Genomic DNA, 16,283 nt, shown 5'->3' with positions numbered 1-16,283 from the left:
TCTGTCATTTTGATGGGACTACCTGTCATGTGAGGTCAAGGGTCGTACTACCTTTAGGCCATTCAGAATGTCTTGAAGTTGAGCATGCTGGGTGGATTTTTTTCCTCTGCCATAATCCCATTCCACTGTAGCTTACTACAGAAGACCATTATTGCCATTATTGAAAGTAAAACAAAGTTTGTCTTTTGTCTTTTTGGCATTATTAAACTGTTGGGGGTCTCTGGTTTGTCAAGATAGGTATTTCAGTAAATAGAAAGTTGCTTTCCAGGAATATATTTCAGCAAAGTTGTTTATTTACTTTGAGATATAGAGCTTGGCAATGCTGTTCTGGGGGAAATTGGCATCTGTGTTTTTCGATAAACATATGTTGACAATCCTGTTTTATCTGAAAAATAGAAAAACATGTTTTGGCAAAGCTGTTTTTTTTTTGTCTTTTTGCAAGAAATACAACTTTGTGGTTTCTGTTTTTCGAGTTATATATTTCAGCCACACTGTTTATTTTGAGGATATATATTTTGGCATCTCTTATTCTTTAAAAGCCCATGTATGTTTAGTAAACATGTTTGACACCACTAATAACCAAGAGCTTTGCTTCGGAGAGCTTCTTTCATTTGGCAAGTGTCTGTTCAATCTCATTTTCTCTTTGATTTTTTTTTTTTTTGGCTGTACAATAATCTGAAATGATAATCATCTGCCAATAGATAGATAGATAGAAACTTTATTGGCCATTTCAGAAAACAAAAAACGGAAATGATTTCTCGTCGACAGTAAACATAAACAGTAGTGAATACAAACAAAACCATACGATAAACAAGCTATTAGTGAACAACTACGAGAATAAAACTAATTAGCAGAACCAGAACAGTAACAGAAGCAGCACAGAGAGCTGCAAGTGACAGATCACACACTGTGGCCAGATCGCTTTGCACGCGAGTTAAACAAGTGTTTTGCCTCAGGTAAGAAAGAATTACGGAACCTGGACGTTTTAGAACCTCATATTTTACGTTTAGTCTGAATTTCTTTCTTTACCACTTTGAACTTTCAGTTAAATGGGTTAGGCAGCTGTGACCATGTCTCTATAACAGAGAACCAAGACGGTCTGCTAGATGCGAAAACGTGGAACGCTTCAAACACGCCGCCAGACCCCCAGTCATCTGCGCAAACCAGAAATCCATACTCGCATTCCCTAAAAACTTTGGTGAGCTTTAATATTTACTACCTTTATTCTGGTATCTCTTCTTGATATCCATGGATTTATTCAACACTATGTTTAATATTTGCAACCTGATTGTAAAAAGAAGTGTCTTGTTTGAAATCATGTTACACAACTTCGAAGTGTTAATTGATTGGTCAACTTCAAGATGGAAATTTGCATGATGTGATATCAGTTAAGTATGGAAAACGTTTGTTATTCCGAATCAGCTGGTGTAGTCAACTTGGATGGCAATAGTCCTCAGCAATCAACTGATTGCCAGCTGTTTATTGACTCACACCCTATAAACCAACGAGATTGCTTGGAAAAATTGAATGTTCATTTAGCCACTGAGGAAGTTACTTCACTGGGGTATACCAGTATAAAGAAACCAATGGCTGGAATTTTGTGCTGGAAATCTTCATACATTTATCAGCACTCTAGCAAACAGAGCTTAATGGGAACAGTCCCATGTAACCTCAATTTGCCACTCATGGACCATCTGTACATTATGATGTGTCAAGTACACAATGGGTGAAATGTACCTTTATAGTGTGAGGTCAGGTTTTGGACTATCCGTACATTATCAAAGTGTCAAGTCAAGTTATGGACTATCTGTATATTATCAAGTGTCAGGTCAAGTTATGGCTTATATGTACATTATCAAAATATCAGGTCAAGTTATGGACTATCTGTATATTATCAAAGTGTCAGGTCAAGTTATGGACTATCTGTACAATATCAAAGTGTCAGGTCAAGTTATGGACTATCTGTATATTATCAAAGTGTGAGATGAAGTTATGGATATCTGTACATTATTAAAGTGTGAGATCAAGTTATGGATTATATGTACAGCATCAAAGTGTCAGGTCAAGTTATGGACTATCTGTATATTATCAAAGTGTCCGGTTTGACCAACAATGTTATGCTGAATGAGGACTTGCTGTAACTAAGGAACTTTCTGTTTTTCCTTCAGAATTGTGACACTGTAGAATGTGTAAACATTGTCTGTACAGTGGGGCCATTATCAATGGGAGGTGGTGTTGTAATAGAGATTGAAGCCAGGATATGGCAAAATACCTTTAAGGAGGTAAGTTGGAGCCATCTTATATCGATCTGCAGGCATTTTTTCCCTCGTCTTTCATTCACATAGTTTGAAGGAAGAAACTTGAGAAATGCATGGACAGTTTCTTAAAAGCTTAAGCACATAAGCACACACTAAAGCAAAGAATATACTGTTTTTGCTCGCTAAATGTTTTATCTGAATATATCTTGTATGTTATCCTTTAAGTTTGTTTTTATTAAGATGTTTGTTTGTTTCAAAGACATTTTTTTTGATGAAATGACACCCCTTGTGTATGAACATTTTAGGAGTGTTAGCTCAGTGGTTAACGCCGGTGCCTTTCAATCATAAGGTCCAGAGTTCGAGTCACTCCAAGATTAATGTATGTTGTCCAGTTAAAAAGTTGTTGACAATTCATAATCATGGACGATTAATATGAATCTAAGAGACTGACTTCAGTCAGCTTGCGGCTTTGATAAGCCAATGATGGCTTCTTCGCGAGTTCCTGCTTGCAGGAGGATCTAAAATACATACATAACCAGTACCACTAGCTTAGGACTATCAGTTTGCTCAACTTAACTCAACAAAACAAAGGCAGGCATAATCAAATTGCTTAGCAACAAGCTTCACCTCCAGTAGTCGTAAAGAATAAAGAGATCATTTGCCAACATGAAATGTTTTTTTTTTAAATTTTAGCAATTATTCCAGAGGTCTATTAACCACTTGCTTAATTAATTTCCTTATCAATTGCTTTTTTTGTGCAATGTACCAATAATTAAAAAAAAACAAGTTTTTTTTTCTTCTTCTTTCTCTTGACAGGTGTGGAGTGATAACACTGGGTTTATAGCACTGTGGTCAGAAGCTTCGCTTATTGTACAGAATCCTAATAATAGACACATACAACCTGCCACTCACAGGCCTGATACTCACAGTGTAAGTCTAAATGCAGTTATATCATTTTTCATGTTTATAACGGTTATGACAGGTAACAGATCCAGGTGGATGAGATCGGTGGCGTGAGATGTACATCCATCCCTTTTCAATACCACACAAAATGTTAACAGTAGTTGGTCGCACAAACCTTGTGTGTACACTTAACTGCAGACCTACAGACCTAAGCTATAGCCTAAATATTCCCCAGAATGCAATACTTCACTACATCATGGAAATTGGCTTTAACAGCCCTAGGGCACCACAGCTCTTTCTATTTAAACCCCCTTGTTTTATTTGGTGTTGTAACACGTTATGATGTACAATGGGGCAGAAGGCTGGCCTCACAGACAATTGATTTATACTGGAGAGAAGTCATCATCAGGTGGCCGGCCGGGTTGTGTTGTTTTTTAATATCCCTCGTTGTTAATTGCTTTGAAAAACCTTTAAGTTTGTACGAATGATTCATAAGAAATTATTAATTTCCTTAGAGGTAGGGAGGGGGGGGGTGTCGAAAGTTAGGTATAATTCATGGCTCTTTTAGTCAATGCCTCAGTTAGAGAACCTAGTGTCTCAGTACCCCATTTATTATACCAAGGGTTGAAGTGTCCAATTTTGATATACCTGGGAGCCCGGCACCTTCATTTTAATATGTATGGTGGTTCATTGCCTCATTCAATGTACATAGGGATTTTACTGCCCAGCTTTGTTGTTCCATTTGTTCACTGCCACCATTTTGGTGTACATGGGGATTCGATGCATCGGTTTGACATAACTCAGAGCTCCATCCTTTCATTTAAAAATAGCACATGGTCTTCCTTCCTATCAAGCCTTAATGTGATTGATAATATTATTTATTTAATTTTTAATATTTTTATTAATAATGTATTTATTTTATCATTTTATTTTATTAATAATTTATTATTATTATTTTTTTTTTTAAATTTTTATATAATTTAATTTAATTTAAATGTAATTTTAATTAATTAATTTATTAATTAATTAATATATTAATTATTAATTATTTTTAATATTTTTAATATCCATATTGTGTTTTTTTTTCAGGTGGCTACCATGTTGTACACAGAAGCAGCTGTTCAGCCAAAGACAGTGTCCAAGTGGCTTATAGCTCTGGGAATAATCTGCGGCATTGTGTGTTTGTTAGTCCTTATTTTAGTTATGTGGAAGGTAAGACAAAAATAAAATGTATTTTTTGGTATTGCAGCATGAACTCTCAGCTTTGTCCAAAAATGTTTTGTCATCAAAATTAACATACCATTGTTGTCTTTCTTGAATTCCTTGTAAGGTTGAACTAATTATGTAGCAGGTTCATCACAGGGTGCCCCATGATAAATAACAACAGCTGTCTAAAACAATGATACTCTTGTCTCTCTCAATGATACTCTCTCAATGATACTCTCTCAATGATACTCTCTCAATGATACTCTCTCAATGATACTCTCTCAATGATACTCTCTCAATGATACTTTGAGAGCGTGGTGGCCAATTGGCTAAGGGCATCGAACTCGTGATCCAAGGATTGCTGGTTCGATTCCTGCCTAGTTCATTACGTTGTGTCCTTGGGCAAGATGCTTTTTCTCACTTGCCTCTCTCCACCCAGGGGTTAAATGGGTACCTGTGAGGTAACTTGTCATTGGGTGCCGACTGGAGGGATTGTCTCTGGGACAGGTTATCATTGACCAGGGGTAATATAACGTCTGTAAAGCGCTTTGAGACCTATCGCTGGTATAAAGCGCTATATAAAAAGCATCTATCATTATTATTATACTTTCATCTCTCTTAAACAATGTGGAAAACTTGAATGGGACCCTGAATGAAGTAGGTGCATGACAACTGGGCGCTCCAATGATAACAATACCAGCCCATAACAATAAAAAAAACCATTGTCTTTGTTTGCAGGTGGGATTCTTCAAGAGACCAATGAGAGAGGAGATGGAGAGACTCATCCAGGAGAAAGATGAAATTGAAAACTTAAATCCGGACGACTTTGGAGATATGAACGGATACGATCAAGAATTTTATTAAAACGAGAGCAAAATAGACGATGCGAAAAGCCGATCGATATTTGATTATAAGTGTTGTGTGTGTGATTATGAAGGAACGAGGAACAGTATTACCTGTGGTCAGTGCGTCAGCAATAGTACCCAGAAATAGGATAACTGCTGCAAGGCTCGAGAGAAGTAAGGCGATCGCCCATTTTTTGACAGTTACGTGACATATTTCAGTCGACTGGCCGGACAAAATTTGATTTCACAGAATACTAATATGTAGAGAAAAATGCAGAAGAGGAGCCAACGACTCACTGACAGTCTTGGATTTTATGGACAGGCCATTTAATTTCAGCGGTGCATCGTAAGAAGGGCCAGAACGGGCCGATGGCTGCAGAGACTAGCCCTGACAAAAGGGGGGACGGCTTCTGTTAAGGGATTATTAAGTGATTGGTGGAATCAAAGAGCCATCTAAATATGTAACTATTAATAAGCAAATATCTCCAAAGGGCCAAATAACGATTTAAAGTCGAGAACTGTGAAAGTACGCTCCGCCTACATGCATGAATGTCAAAAAATGTTCATCTAGCAATATATAAACCTCATTTGTTTCTGGAAGGGTTGATTTTAGATAATTTTAGATCATGCTTTTAGACAGTATATTAATTTTTGTTCTTTTGTCTTTAAATGGTGTGTGAGAACCCTGGGGGAGTGAACACTTCCCATTGAAAGCTTGGGAACATCTACAGAGTAGTTATATGGAACTGAAAAGAGCTGAATGGAGTAAATTGACTGTTGCTTGACAAAAGTATGCTCTTCCTCATTTAAATGTGGATAATATGGTTAAAAGGAATAAAATGCAACAAATTGTTTGTCTTCCTTGGAAAATAATGTTAGATAGGAGCTATGCCAATGTAGGTTTGGACCCAATTCCAGAGTTAGTTTTAAGTACCCCCAGCCATTTAAGTACCCCCACTCACTTGCAAATAGATCCCAGATACAAAAAAATAAAAAACCTACCCATATGTATGACAGGTAACATACAAACAAAGGTAAAACATACAAAAGGGGTTTTCACAGAATATTATTATTAAAGAGGTTTTCTGGTTGAGTGAGTTAAATTTTTTAATTAAACAATTGTAGGTAAAATAATTATTTCTATGGTAGGTTGTTGATCAGGGACCATTTTACCAAAATTTCCAAAAGGGAGGGTAACCCTTCCCCAAGATGACACAATGTCCTAGCTCTCCGCCCTCCCTCCCCCCACGTACTTAAATGGGGTTTAGGGCTTGGTTACCTCGTTTTTTGGAGCAAAGGACTTGCAATCTTGAGGTCACTGGTGTGAACCCAGTTCTAGACAAAAGGTTCTTTACTCTTGCAAAAAAAAGATTATTTTTCTCTCTGTTTGAATTTCACAATTCTGAAATTCATAGTTGTGTATAGCTTGATCAAGTGCAGTAACTTACTGTATTGCCATCTTGTAACAATGAACCGAGCACATACATAACCATGCACTGTGCCAGCTGTGAATGGGAAATACATTGTTAACATGTATGTATGTCATATCCTGCCTTAATATATATCTCTGGGTCGGAGAACAGGAAAGTTAGAAAGCAGCAGTGTGTGTGTGGAAGATTTGTTCCATTTAGTCTGGTTACATATGAAGATTTGCTCCATTTAGTCCGGTTACATATGAAGATTTGCTCCATTTAGTCTGGTTACATATGAAGATTTGTTCCATTTAGTCCGGTTACATATGAAGATTTGTTCCATTTAGTCTGGTTACATATGAAGATTTGTTCCATTTAGTCCGATTGCATATGAAGATTTGTTTCATTTAGTCCGGTTACATATGAAGATTTGCTCCATTTAGTCCGGTTACATATGAAGGTTTGTTCCATTTAGTCCAGTTACATATGAAGATTTGCTCCATTTAGTCCAGTTACATATGCAGCATGTTAATCTTCAATATTCGAAACTGTTGATTCAGAAAGTGCACAAAGAAATCCTGGCTTGTATGCCAATAATTACTTATATAACTGTAGATTTGACTAATTCTTCTTTTTTTTAACAGAATTGCTTTGGGTGACAAATTGATTATTCTCCAATCAAATTGTAAATTTTACCTTACTTTTACTTCTCCCATTTTAATGTGTAAAAGGTGTCTCGTATCAAGTACACAGGATAAGCAAAAATTGTTTTGTTTTGGGTGATTATGAGGAAGGATATTTCAAAGTTGCAGATGCTTTTGTTTTGTTTTAAGGCTAGTCTTAAAAGAATCATTGAAAAAATACTAAACATAGGGCGTGTAACACTAATTTGTTATTACCCACAATGTATGTTTGTAGCGTGTGACTTGTTCCAAATACCTTGTACTGTAATTTACCTTACACAGATTAAATGTGGGGGTTTAGAAATTTATATGAATTTCTAGTTAATATTGGGATGAAAATTAATTTAATGCATTGAAATATTAATTTCTCAAGTTAATACTAATTATTACATAAAAATGTAGATTGTATATCTGTTTAAATAATATTCTACAATTTTTTTTCTGTTTTATGTATATGAATGGGATACAAATTTTGAGTGTAGCTTGCATATAAAAGTGGAAGCTTTTTAATACTGGATGTTGAAGCTAAGAATCCAGGTAGTAATTTTTCAGTTTTTTCTTATTGGTGCTATTTCATGCTTCAATGTGTCTTAGACTCAGATGTTTTGTACAAAGAAAACAAAATTACAAATAAAAAGATTTTGTTCAATATAATTGCTAAATAAATTTCTTTTTCGATTTGTAAGTTATAAAGTTTTTTTCCCAGGGTACTTTGTCAATGGGCTCGTCTTAAAGTACCAAAACCCAAGCACTGATCGTTTTTACGATACGATACATACGATACGTACAAGTGGATAATAAATGTCACGTACCACATCTATAAAAATAATCTTCCTTTGCATTGAACTATTTATTGCTTATGGTACCCGATGCACATTTGATTTAAATAATGTTAAAAAGTAATTTGAAGACAAGAGGGGGCCAAAAAAAAAATACAAAAACAATTAGTTTTTTACATATTTATTTCGCAATCTTTCATGATAATCAATTGCACAGTAAACCTTGCTCTGGAAGATAATTTCCTCGAAGGGCTCTTAGAGAGTCGTTATCCATATTATTCATAGCATCTTTACATTGTAAACCTGGCATATTGTGGAACTGTATTTCTAACCACTACAACTATTGCATGTTTAATAATGGAATGTGGATCTTCTTTGACGTTAAGTTAATTCTCTTCTTGATGAGCTTGACCATGGTTTATTAAGACCACGGTTTATTAATACCACGGTTTGTAAGTTAATAAGTGCCCTTCCTGTATCAATCTAAACAGCTAAACAATTCACATGAACTGGGGAGCATTGTAAAAATGCTGTTTTTTCACTACTAATGTTTTAAATGTTAAGTGATAAGTGCCATCTTAGGCACAAATACTGTGCAACACCACTCATTCGCCAAGCCCCCCCCCCCATACCAATGTTCTCCAGAATTTATGTGCTAAGATTGAGCTGGGTTGCGATTAATAGTTTGTGAAACTATTGCTGGGCATATTCTTTCGACAGGATAAATATCTTTAGAATATGTCATATTCCTAGGTATTAAATGTATGCTATTATGCAATTTGTTCTAAAATAAGTTGCAAAATTCAGAGTGGAGCTTCAAGTGGAATTGCTGTTGCTTTCCCCCTCTTCCAACCCCCCCTCTGCCAGCGCCCCCCTCTGCCAACCCTCCTCCCTCAATAGTTTTTATAGTAGTGGTGCAGTAAGTTACGTAATACTGTGCATATTTATTCCTAGTGATACTTCATTCTATCAAATTTGGAAGAAATTTTTTAATAGCCACATGTTAAACACCACATAAATTTGACAAAATTCACATGTGCTACATAGAGATTGGGTCAGAATTTGGGTGAGGGGAAGGGGGCAGACCAAGGCTCTCTGCGAGCAAATAATGTTTACCTCTCTGACAAAACCAATGATATTGTCTATGAATACATATATCATATATAAACAAAGTGCATTACTTATATGGTAATAAAAAATACAAGTACTGTCAATATAATATAGAGAAAATTTACACTTAAATATGTACAACAATAAACTGTACTTGTGTGTGCAGGTGATCCCAACGAGTGCACACATATTGCGAACAAACCCCCCTCCCCCCAATCCATCCCATCCCACCACACTCCTCCCCACCCATCACAAAGGCAAACTTACATCTCACAAAGTTAAAGAAATTGGGAGTGTGCAGCACTAATGGAAGAATTTGTTTTTTCCTTTCATGGATCAACCTGAATCTTTGTACAGCAGTGAATTAAATCCAATCCCATGAAAATCCCTTCCCCTCCTACCACTCCCCCCTCCTACCATGCTCCCTCCTTATGCTGATGCAATTGGCTTATTCAGATCTTCCAAAGAAATTTTGATATAAAAAAATGTGCCAGGATTTCTTCCAGAATATTAATTGAAAGGCCCAACTAGACAAAAGACACATTTAGTGCATGGTTGAACATTGCATTTTAGGCACAGTGTCGAAAGAAGGATGCTGAGGGGGCTGCAGCGTCCTGCAGCTAGGCTGCATTGGATGTTATCTGTTGGGCTGTGCAGTGTCACACAAGAGGCACAGCAGTATCTGCCAAGATAATCTCCATGGTTTGATCTTGATTCCTACTTGCTGCAGGTGATTTTGCAGCTGCTGCAGGTGATTTTGCAGCTGTTGCAGCTATTCCTTTTGAAATGATGGTTACTTGTGCTGGCTGCAATGTTTGGTGCTTCTATACCCCATTTCAATATCAAATATAAAGTCAACATAGGTCAAATGTTTGCAATGTGAATTGACAATTAACTATAAAACACTGTTGTCCTACAAGCACAGCATATGTTATCTCCACCAAATAGCTTTAATAGGCACTGTGTCTAACGTAGAATGCTGAGGGGGCTGCAGCATCCTGCATAGGTTGTTATATTTCATCTCGTGCAGCCTCATGTCAGAGACGCTGCTTTCTGGACCAGGTTAGATTTCCATCTTTTTGTTTCAATATTGGTCCAGCCCTGCTTCGGGAATTTTCCTGCTGTGGGGGATTTCCCTGCTGCAGCTTTTCCTCTTGGCATGGTGCAAAAGTTGCTTTTGTCACAATTGCAAGTGTAATCTATTCAATTACCACATCGCAATGAAGAATTCAAAGATTCTTTCAGATCGAATATATAAGTAGAGACTGTAAAATCCTGCTGAAATCATTATCTCATGTAATTAACTTACATGAACTACCAATAATAAAATTATTACTGTATATTGCACTTGGTGGATAAGGAACATATAAATGATGTTACAAGCAGGTTGGTCTGTATAGGAATGATTTGTAAATAAATATTCATAAATAAGAAACCTCACAACAAATGGTCAATAATATCATACACCTGGGAATGTTGGAATTTTTTTGTGGAAAAAAAAATGGAGTAACAACATGCGGTTCTTTAAAAAACCGTTTTTTTTTTTCCTTCATTAATTCGAACGCATGACATGGTCCACGTTACACACAGTGACATATCACATGCTTGCATTTCCAACTCTGAAATCTCTGTTCTGCTTGCTTTCTTACTGTAACTCAGAATGATAACAGCCATTTTATAGCTGTTTCGTACGATCTCAACCGATTCATGTTCCTCTTAATTCAGTTTTCCAGAGTTGAAAAGAATTACCACTATGAGTTTTTCATAGTTTAAATACAGAGGTAGAATTGAATCCCATCGAAAAATGTAGAGTCTCTTTCGACAAGCTAGCACACCACGATTGCTGCAGTCGAAAATTTAGCACACGACGATTGCTGCCCTCAAGACTTTAGCACACGATTGATTGCTCTTCCCTGCAGTTACAGTTCAGAAAGGTTAATCCTCATTGTGCCAGCAGTAAGTTCCATATTTGATCTCCTGTAACCCAAAGATTCAGAATGTAAAACCTCGTAGAGTACATTCAACCTCTCCTCATCCTTTATACGACTGCAAGCCACTCTTTTATGAGACCGATCCTGTCTGCTGTTAATATTAAAAGCAGAGAGTGAGTGAAATTTGTTTTGGCAGTTCCTGAATTCTACTTTTGGCCTCATCAGATTGTCTTTGGTGGTTCCAATCTATTGGAGAGTTGGTTCAGTAATTTCTGGTTGTCAATGACTTGAAGATGTCTAAAGGAATAAAAAGATATTAGTTAAATATTACTTGGACATGTTGGGATACTATTGTACGGTTTGTCACAGCAAAATGGTCGGGTATGAGCTTGAAACTAGGAGAGAGAGACAGAAATGGAGTGGAGATGTTTACCTAAGTGTAGAGAAATCCCTTCTGAACATCCTTCTGTTCTTAATAATAAATGAATATTTTAGTGGCTTGAGGTGATTGCTTTAAATAGTAAAAATGTCGGAAATTTTTGGGCAGTTTTAGGTCAAAACTACAACCTCGTAGCATTTTGTACAGTGGAGATTATTAGATATTTTATGTATCTATTTCTGGCAACAGCAGCAGAGTGAATGATGCCATCATGGTAATTCAGCTGGAAATGTTTTTGTCTATCTTTCTAATATGTAACTCAGAGGAAAGTGGTTTTGACCCCTGGTGACCCCAAATGACCTTTGACCTCCACCAAAAACAATAGGCTTGCAACATTCTAAATGTATCAGGTTTCAAGGGAGAAATCAACAAGAACGAGTATAATAGGACAGTATGTAGATTGGAGCACATTTACTGCTGTGATGACATAACAGATCACCCACTGTGATCTACTAAATGGAAAAAACCGAGGGTTCAGCTAGCCGAGATTCATCCACCATTCCTTGAGTTTAATAAGGGCTTGATACTGAGATTGGGGGGTTTCAGCTGTGTGGAATATTTTTCTTTTCCATGTACTAAAAGTGTCATAATATCTGCCCCCAGAACATCCCTTTAAACCAGAGAATTACCATCATCCCCAGCTTCCACCCCCCTCTCCCCCGTCAAAAGGTATAAGCACAACTTGATTTACATTCTCACCTTACATACTGTTTAATTTCCTGTATATTTTTTACTAGCGTCGTTGTATCTGTAGCGAAAGGTTCACTTCTGGAGAACTTTACCATTCGTATGCTTGATGCGATGAGGTGCTGAAGATACGACAAAGAAGGTAGAGAAATTCATTACAGCCAACCCCAAGTACACACACATACACAAAATCTAATGTTGGCAACTGAGTAATATTGTTAATCCTTATCATAATAGGTATTAACAGGCATATTCTGCAGTGTTTACTATCATTACCCTATCCCATGAATCGGTGGAAAAATCAGTGTTCAAATACGACCAGTGACCAACTCTTTTTTTTTGTTTGTCCCATCACATATTTTGTCTACTAGACCCCCTTTCCAATGACTAAAGCCTTTAATGTCATATCATTTTATATTTTTCTCAAAGGTAGGTGGTAGTCACAAAGGTTTTTAATTATTAATTGATTAATTACTCAAAGGGGGGGGAGTTCTTCAGCATGTCATAGATATGTAAACATTTTACAAGAACTACTTTCAGAATAGTAAAGAGGAAATTAGTCGATCCCACTCCAGAATATCTCTTGACAACCTATGACTGTCACTATGGTAGTGTTACAACTGTATACTTGCCTTGTCACTACTAATAAACATAAGAATAATCTTCCATTTGCCAAACCAATTAAAAATCATCATTCTAAATGACGATGATTCACAATCTGCTTCTCCCTCTGTACCAATTAACATCCATACTTTTCAAATTACTCAACCATTTGAAACCCAGCAATCAACTTCCTGGCACCCTACAGATACAGCTGTGACGTCCTATAAACATGGCACAGTAACCAGAAATGCGCTTCGAACAAAGAAGTAAAATAATATTTCGGTGACCTCATGACCAGGAAGATGGCCTGAATTTCTTGTGACTGGTTACAATAGACATGAGGAAATTTCCTCAGAGAGTAATATATATAATGACTTTCATGGCATTTCTTTTAAAGTAATAAAACCATCAGAAGGTAAACTGTACTATATCTATTCATTGTTTTTGCATTTTGCTTTTGGCCCTTGTTACAGACTTGTTGTAAATTTAATATAAATACCGATGTTGATTGGAACAAGATGTTTCAATATGATAAGGAAAGATCTCTGAAGTTGATTGTTAAAGGATAAATTTAGACACACAATTAATTTTGATGTATTGTTCACCGTTAAAACACACTACTATCAATCCAGAATGTATTTCTCTGTACCACAGTTTTTCAAGAAATTTCCCTTTAGACAGCTGAGGTTCATCAATGAAAGTGGCTGGACTATGCAGTCTTTTACACAGACCATTAGGTCAGTTAATCAGATGTTACACTGAACTCAACGGGAAAATTATAAGACTTTTATGGCCTCAGATGACAGGTTTACTTTGCATTACAAATTTGTCAACGACAACTGGTGTTTGACTGTCTTCCAGATGTTCTCTGTTGTTTATATCAATTTTAATAAAAGAACACAATTACTTCTTTTCTGAGGAATATTAGGTTTTGATCCTCAGTGTAGGGAAACGGTGTACGAAATGTTTCATCTCTCAACAAGATCCGCCCAAAATGGGACTACAACAAACAAAAGACAGACATGGGATTAACTTGATCCCTTAATTTCAATCATAAAACTAAATTTACCCAAGAATTATATTTTTAACTTTTTAATGTAGAGAAGAGCTGATGGGGAGAACTTAAAGCCTCTTTCGTTTAACGGTCTGTTTCAACCTACCATCTTTTCAAAGTTGACCAAACCATCAAAGTAATTTTTGTTTCCATCGTGGATGAAGGTCAAATCTTTGAGGAGAAGAGGCATGAAGGGGATCATCGGGGGCGAGAGCTTGGCGACCCAGAGACGATACGTGCGATGATTCCTGGTTGGATCCATGTGTGCTTCTAACTCAGTATGAAGGCGTTTAAACTTTGCTGGTAATTTCTGAAGATAAAAAATAAGACAAAAAAAATGACTGAGGGTTACTTATACCATTATACAATACACATACCTGTTTGTATTGCAGTTGGACAGAGAGTGACTCATACCATTGTACAATACACATCCCAGTTTGTATTGCAGTTGGACTGAGAGTGACTCATACCATTGTACAATACACATACCTGTTTGTATTAGAGTTGGACTGACGGTGACGCTTACCACTGTACAATACACATCCCTGTTTGTATTGGAGTTGGACTGAGAGTGACTCATACCATTGTACAATACACATCCCAGTTTGTATTGCAGTTGGACTGAGAGTGACTCATACCATTGTACAATACACATACCTGTTTGTATTAGAGTTGGACTGACGGTGACGCTTACCACTGTACAATACACATCCCTGTTTGTATTGGAGTTGGACTGAGAGTGACTCATACCATTGTACAATACACATCCCTGTTTGTATTAGAGTTGGACTGACGGTGACGCTTACCACTGTACAATACACATACCTGTTTGTATTAGAGTTGGACTGACGGTGACGCTTACCACTGTACAATACACATCCCTGTTTGTATTGGAGTTGGACTGAGAGTGACTCATACCATTGTACAATACACATCCCTGTTTGTATTGGAGTTGGACTGAGGGTGACTCCTACCACTGTACAATACACATCCCTGTTTGTATTAGAGTTGGACTGGGGGTGACTCCTACCACTGTACAATACACATCCCTGTTTGTATTGGAGTTGGACTGGGGGTGACTCCTACCACTGTACAATACACATCCCTGTTTGTCTTGGAGTTGGACTGACGGTGACACTTACCACTGTATAATACACATCCCTGTTTGTATTGGAGTTGGACTGAGAGTGACTCATACCATTGTACAATACACATACCTGTTTGTATTAGAGTTGGACTGACGGTGACACTTACCACTGTATAATACACATCCCTGTTTGTATTAGAGTTGGACTGACGGTGACGCTTACCACTGTACATTACACATACCTGTTGTATTGGAGTTGGAATGAGGCTGACTGCTACCATTGTAAAATACACATCCCTGTTTGTTTTAGACTTGAAATAAGTCACTTAATTATCGGGCAGAAAGAGAGGGTCAAAAAGGAAAACGGGAGCAGAAATGAAGCAAAAGCCTGGAGCGGTCAAAGCCCTATTTACAACTCCTCCTGTGTGGGTCAATAACCCCTTACCTCCCAAGTCTGCCCCAGTCTTGACACTGCAGTGTTACAAATTCCCATCATGATGGCAAAGAAGGCATTGATGTTTTGAAGGTCTTTACAACTGTGGAGTAAAAGAAAAGTCTGGATTAATCATTTTGTGCTTACAGTATTTTAGACGATGTCAAGAGTATTTTAATATAAAACAGTCAAATGATAAGAAAACCTTTGAAGACGACGATGACTCTGCTAATATCGTGGAAAAGGCTCAGAAATTATACTCTTCTAGATGTTCAATTATTATAAATACTTATTTCATAGTTTAATCATGAAATCCTCCATCTCGCTCCCCCTCCCCTCCCCCTCTCTCCCCTCCCCTCCATGGCAATATGAACCAAACATTTCTACTTACTACAGTGCAATTTTCAGAAATTTCTTGATTGATTGTACCCTCTTGTGTATGTTGACAGTGAGGAGGATTTCTGTGGCCACCCAATACTGAGTTTCGTTGAACCGTCTAATGAAAAGGTCAAGATTGGCTGTGATGCAACCAGGAAAGAGACTTCGACCAAAGTTGGAATAAATCAACTCATACTGTTGAGAGAAGAGAGGACAGACAATGTTAGTCGGAGGAAAAACCATAGATGTAAACGTCGGAAAACAATAGACGTAAACGTCGGAAAACAATAGACGTAAAACAATAGACGTAAACGTCAGAAATTCTGATTTGATGTTTGAAATAAATATGTGGAAGTTAATGGTGTTGTCACATAGAGCTATTACAAGACACTTGTAGTTGGGGGGTGGGGGTGGGAGGGGGGAAGGGGATAATTTAGTGGTTACAATACATCCATGTAATAGACACTGTAGGGTT

General features: G+C 37.1%; 2 protein-coding genes across 12 annotated transcripts in view; one reads left to right on the top strand and one right to left on the bottom strand.

Moving 5' to 3' along the window:
• The window catches only part of LOC139958593 (integrin alpha-9-like), a 64,149-nt gene extending 57,903 nt beyond the window's left edge, over window positions 1-6,246 (top strand). For all 6 annotated transcript variants that reach the window (XM_071955754.1, XM_071955756.1, XM_071955755.1 and 3 more), the window contains 5 exons: window positions 1,046-1,198; window positions 2,169-2,282; window positions 3,075-3,188; window positions 4,251-4,373; window positions 5,106-6,246. In XM_071955754.1, the coding sequence (XP_071811855.1) occupies window positions 1,046-1,198; window positions 2,169-2,282; window positions 3,075-3,188; window positions 4,251-4,373; window positions 5,106-5,231 (630 nt within the window). In that variant the 3' untranslated portion in view covers window positions 5,232-6,246. The remainder of the gene's footprint in view (window positions 1-1,045; window positions 1,199-2,168; window positions 2,283-3,074; window positions 3,189-4,250; window positions 4,374-5,105) is intronic.
• A 2,840-nt stretch (window positions 6,247-9,086) lies between these two features.
• Window positions 9,087-16,283, bottom strand: part of LOC139958594 (rap guanine nucleotide exchange factor 4-like) — a 260,592-nt gene continuing 253,395 nt past the window's right edge. For all 6 annotated transcript variants that reach the window (XM_071955764.1, XM_071955765.1, XM_071955760.1 and 3 more), the window contains 5 exons: window positions 15,822-16,003; window positions 15,443-15,533; window positions 14,017-14,220; window positions 12,266-12,375; window positions 9,087-11,424 (listed from right to left, as the gene is read on the bottom strand). In XM_071955764.1, coding sequence (XP_071811865.1) covers window positions 11,349-11,424; window positions 12,266-12,375; window positions 14,017-14,220; window positions 15,443-15,533; window positions 15,822-16,003 — 663 coding nt within the window. In that variant the 3' untranslated portion in view covers window positions 9,087-11,348. The remainder of the gene's footprint in view (window positions 11,425-12,265; window positions 12,376-14,016; window positions 14,221-15,442; window positions 15,534-15,821; window positions 16,004-16,283) is intronic.

This window comes from Apostichopus japonicus, chromosome 18, assembly GCF_037975245.1.
Source record: "Apostichopus japonicus isolate 1M-3 chromosome 18, ASM3797524v1, whole genome shotgun sequence".
NCBI classification, from domain to species: Eukaryota; Metazoa; Echinodermata; class Holothuroidea; order Aspidochirotida; family Stichopodidae; genus Apostichopus; species Apostichopus japonicus.
Note: the sequence above shows the minus strand (reverse complement) of the source record. Positions and strands in the feature narration are given on the sequence as shown.